At 38.8% G+C, this 4,000-nt stretch overlaps 1 protein-coding gene across 1 annotated transcript; it reads right to left on the bottom strand.

Annotated features, from left to right (window-relative positions):
- Positions 1 to 237: 237 nt before the first annotated feature.
- On the bottom strand, positions 238 to 3,040 carry LOC110683730 (elongation factor 1-alpha). The gene is made up of 3 exons (XM_021860125.1): positions 2,893 to 3,040; positions 1,468 to 1,949; positions 238 to 1,350 (listed from the first exon to the last, which is right to left on the bottom strand). Exons 2-3 carry the CDS (start codon positions 1,927 to 1,929, stop codon positions 469 to 471), a joined length of 1,344 nt encoding a protein of 447 aa, XP_021715817.1. The 5' UTR covers positions 1,930 to 1,949; positions 2,893 to 3,040; the 3' UTR covers positions 238 to 468.
- Between the last annotated feature and the right edge of the window lie 960 nt (positions 3,041 to 4,000).

Raw genomic sequence — 4,000 nt, 5'->3', positions numbered from 1 at the left:
TGTTAGTATAAAACCCTTGAAGCAAAGTAAACGATTTGTTAGTTCCTGGACAAGCCAAAATGGGCCAAAAGGCCCAAAAAAAGGTTTTCAGGGTAACCTGATTCATCATGTCCAAATAAATAGAGCTCCAATCAGATTATTAACTCACTTGGATCAACAAATTCCTGCAAATACACTCCCAACACAAGAGCAAATGATATACACACGCACACAGGCTAGACAGCAGCTGCTCAAGGATTGAATCAACTAGGAAAATTTTGAAGGCAAATAAATTTCAAAGGAAAACATTTGTCGATGTCAATCAGCACATAATTCAGATAATCAGCACCATACAACAGTCATGACACTACAACTAAAAACGATACAATTGCAGAACCTCGATTGTCAAATGCCAAAATTCAGTCTTTACACCAATTTTAAAAGCTCATTGAAATCCTTCAAATATCAAAAACAGACAGCTCAAACAGCCTATTTCTTCTTCAAGGCAGCCTTGGTAACCTTGGCTCCAGTTGGATCCTTCTTCTCAACATTCTTGATGACACCGACAGCAACAGTCTGCCTCATGTCCCTCACGGCAAAACGACCAAGGGGTGGGTACTCTGCGAAAGTCTCCACCACCATAGGCTTGGTGGGAATCATCTTAACCATACCGGCGTCACCATTCTTCAAGAACTTAGGCTCCTTCTCAATCTCCTTACCTGAACGCCTGTCAATCTTGGTGACAAGCTCAGCAAACTTAACAGCAATGTGAGAAGTGTGGCAATCCAACACTGGAGCATAACCATTTCCAATCTGTCCTGGGTGGTTCATGATGATGACCTGAGCAGTGAAGTTAGCAGCTTCCTTAGCAGGGTCGTTCTTGGAGTCAGAAGCAACGAAACCACGCTTGAGATCCTTGACAGCAACATTCTTAACATTGAACCCAACATTGTCGCCGGGAAGAGCCTCTGGAAGGGACTCGTGGTGCATCTCAACTGACTTAACTTCAGTGGTCAGTCCAGTGGGACCGAAGGTAACAAGCATACCAGGCTTCAACACACCAGTCTCAACACGTCCCACTGGCACCGTTCCAATACCTCCAATCTTGTACACATCCTGAAGTGGAAGACGGAGGGGTTTGTCTGAGGGCCTCTTTGGCTCGTTGATCAAGTCAAGAGCCTCAAGAAGGGTTGGTCCCTTGTACCAGTCAAGGTTAGTAGACCTCTCAATCATGTTGTCACCCTCAAACCCGGAGATGGGAACGAATGGGATTTTGTCTGGGTTGTAACCAACCTTCTTGAGGTATGAGGAGACTTCCTTGACGATTTCTTCGTACCTTCCCTTTGAGTACTTGGGGGTGGTGGCATCCATCTATTTCAGAAACAGGACATGATTAGAATAGCACAAACAAGGAAAACAAAATCAAACTCCAAAAAATATCAGAGGACTAAACATATTGCAGGACTACACAACAGTTTTAGATTATACCTTGTTACAACAACAGATCATTTGCTTGACACCAAGGGTGAAGGCAAGAAGAGCGTGCTCACGGGTCTGACCATCCTTGGAGATACCAGCCTCAAATCCTCCAGTGGTGGAGTCAATAATGAGGATAGCACAATCAGCCTGGGAGGTACCAGTAATCATGTTCTTGATAAAGTCACGATGTCCGGGGGCATCAATGACGGTACAGTAGTACTTGTTGGTCTCAAACTTCCACAAGGCAATATCAATGGTAATACCACGCTCACGCTCGGCCTTAAGTTTGTCGAGCACCCATGCATACTTGAAGGACCTCTTGTTCATCTCAGCAGCTTCCTTCTCGAATCTCTCGATCACACGCTTGTCAATACCACCAAGCTTGTAGATCAAATGACCAGTGGTGGTCGACTTTCCAGAGTCGACGTGGCCAATGACCACCAAACTGATATGAATCTTTTCCTTACCCATATTGACTTATAGAGTATAAACTGAAAAATCAAAGATCATTGAATTAACAATCAAATAAAATACAACAAATCAAATGACCACATCGCATCCAAACGAAATAAAGGACACTCGACATCTGACACCTCAAGTTCAATCACTATGCATATAATTTTTACAACATTGTGACACAAATTCTGTTATTTACAAATTCCATACCACCAAATTGCCATTGCATATCAGCAATTCAGCAAGCCTACTCACAGATAAACGGTCACTTCACAATCAACATTGAATCAATATCATTTATTCAATACTTCCATCAGACAACAGGTAGCAAGCACTTTATCTTACACAGGTTTTTTATCACTACGCCTAATACTTACGGTACTGGCAGACATGAACAAATTATTACACACTAAAACAAAAACTAAAAAGTCAAAAAAAAAAAAAAAAAACCCTAAATCATGAAATTCTTAAACCTTTAAGTCAAATCAGTAATCAGGTAATGCATTATAATCAATTAATGAATCAAGATCACAGGATTCGGACTCCATGAAATTCTTAAACTTTAAATCATGTTCATCAGCTAAACACATGAAATACTTAAAACTCTGTTATAAATCTTTAATCATAAATCATTTTATCCAATTTTTCAATTCAACAATCCAATAACTTCGATATACGAGGATTCATATAAAAATGAAGCAATCAATCCACGAAACATGAACTAAAAAAAGCATAAAAATCGTAAAACAATCTAAAATCCCAATAATCAAGCATCATAACATGAAAAAAATTCATCAATCAATCTACTTCATCAGATCTGAACCAAAAACCAATCAAATTACAGAACAAAATCAATCGCAAAAAACAGTCAAACCAAAATCAATACACAAGCAAAGAACAAGATCAATTGCAAAACAAACAATAAGCTGATAAAATTGAAATAAGAGAAAGAAAAAAGAGGAGAGAGAAAATGCAAACCTGAGAAAGAATTGGAAAAACCCTAGCCGCAGAAGAGAAGAGAGAGAAATGAAGAGAGGAAGAAAGTTAGGGTTTGAGAGAGGCTTTATAGTGCAGCTAAAAAGTTGAAGAAGAGTGAATAGTGAGGTGTAAAGAACGAAGTTTAACGGAAAACTTCTGACCACGTTGTGTTGTTGGCTCGCGTCAATAAATTTAAAATATTGTTGTCGGGTCTCCCTTTTGAGGTTTGATTCCCTCGTTTCGATCCGAATTATCGGGTATGTGACCACATTTTTTTTTAGTTTTCGAGCGGATATACCGAGTACATACCGCTTCTTTAATACGAGTACACTTTTTTAATACAAGTATACTCTTGTAGAGGTGTTAAAAATTGACCGAATTGTCTCGATTTGGTCTGATCTGAAAAAAAAAAAATTCAACCAATATTTAACTCGCTAGCATGGACATAATTAATTGGCATGACCTAATATTAAAAAAGACTCGATTCGACCCGATCTAATTTAACCCCACTCAAGTAAACTACTTCTTTTGTAATTACAACACACCTTTTTGGCAAGTTAATTGAGGAAGTGAGTAGACTAGGTTTACAAGCGGAGTAAGTTATAAAATTTAAATTGTACTCATAACAACTTATCACTTTCTTCTTATTGGTGGTAAAATGTTGTAAATTAAATTGTCCATTTATCTAGTCTGATGTCTTTCTTAAAGTGCGTACCAATATGGTGTGTTGCAAATAAATAAAAACTTGAGAGCCAAATCTAAATTTGATATAGATACACACTTGACCTATACCCAAATAGTGGTAAATTTAGTGATTTGTAACCTGAATCGAATTTGACCGGATATTAATCGACAATGACCGAACTTGGTATTCTAAGACCATAATTTGAGCCTGCACCTGAGGACAGTGAATTTGACCCAACATCACAATGAAAAGGACCCAAATTGGCACCCGACTACTCCTAGCCAAGATTACTCCCAGCCAAGCACGCTTAACTGAAAAGTATTCTTAGTGTATGAGCTCTTATAAAGAAAGATGCATGTTGGTATGAGTAGTATATTAAGGGGCCGTTTGGTTCGCACGGGGGAATCGGAATGGAATGAACAA

Source organism: Chenopodium quinoa, unplaced genomic scaffold (genome assembly GCF_001683475.1).
Source record: "Chenopodium quinoa cultivar QQ74 unplaced genomic scaffold, ASM168347v1, whole genome shotgun sequence".
Lineage (NCBI taxonomy): Eukaryota > Viridiplantae > Streptophyta > Magnoliopsida > Caryophyllales > Amaranthaceae > Chenopodium > Chenopodium quinoa.
The sequence above is the reverse complement of the archived record's forward strand: the minus strand, read 5'-3'. Positions and strand labels throughout refer to the sequence as shown.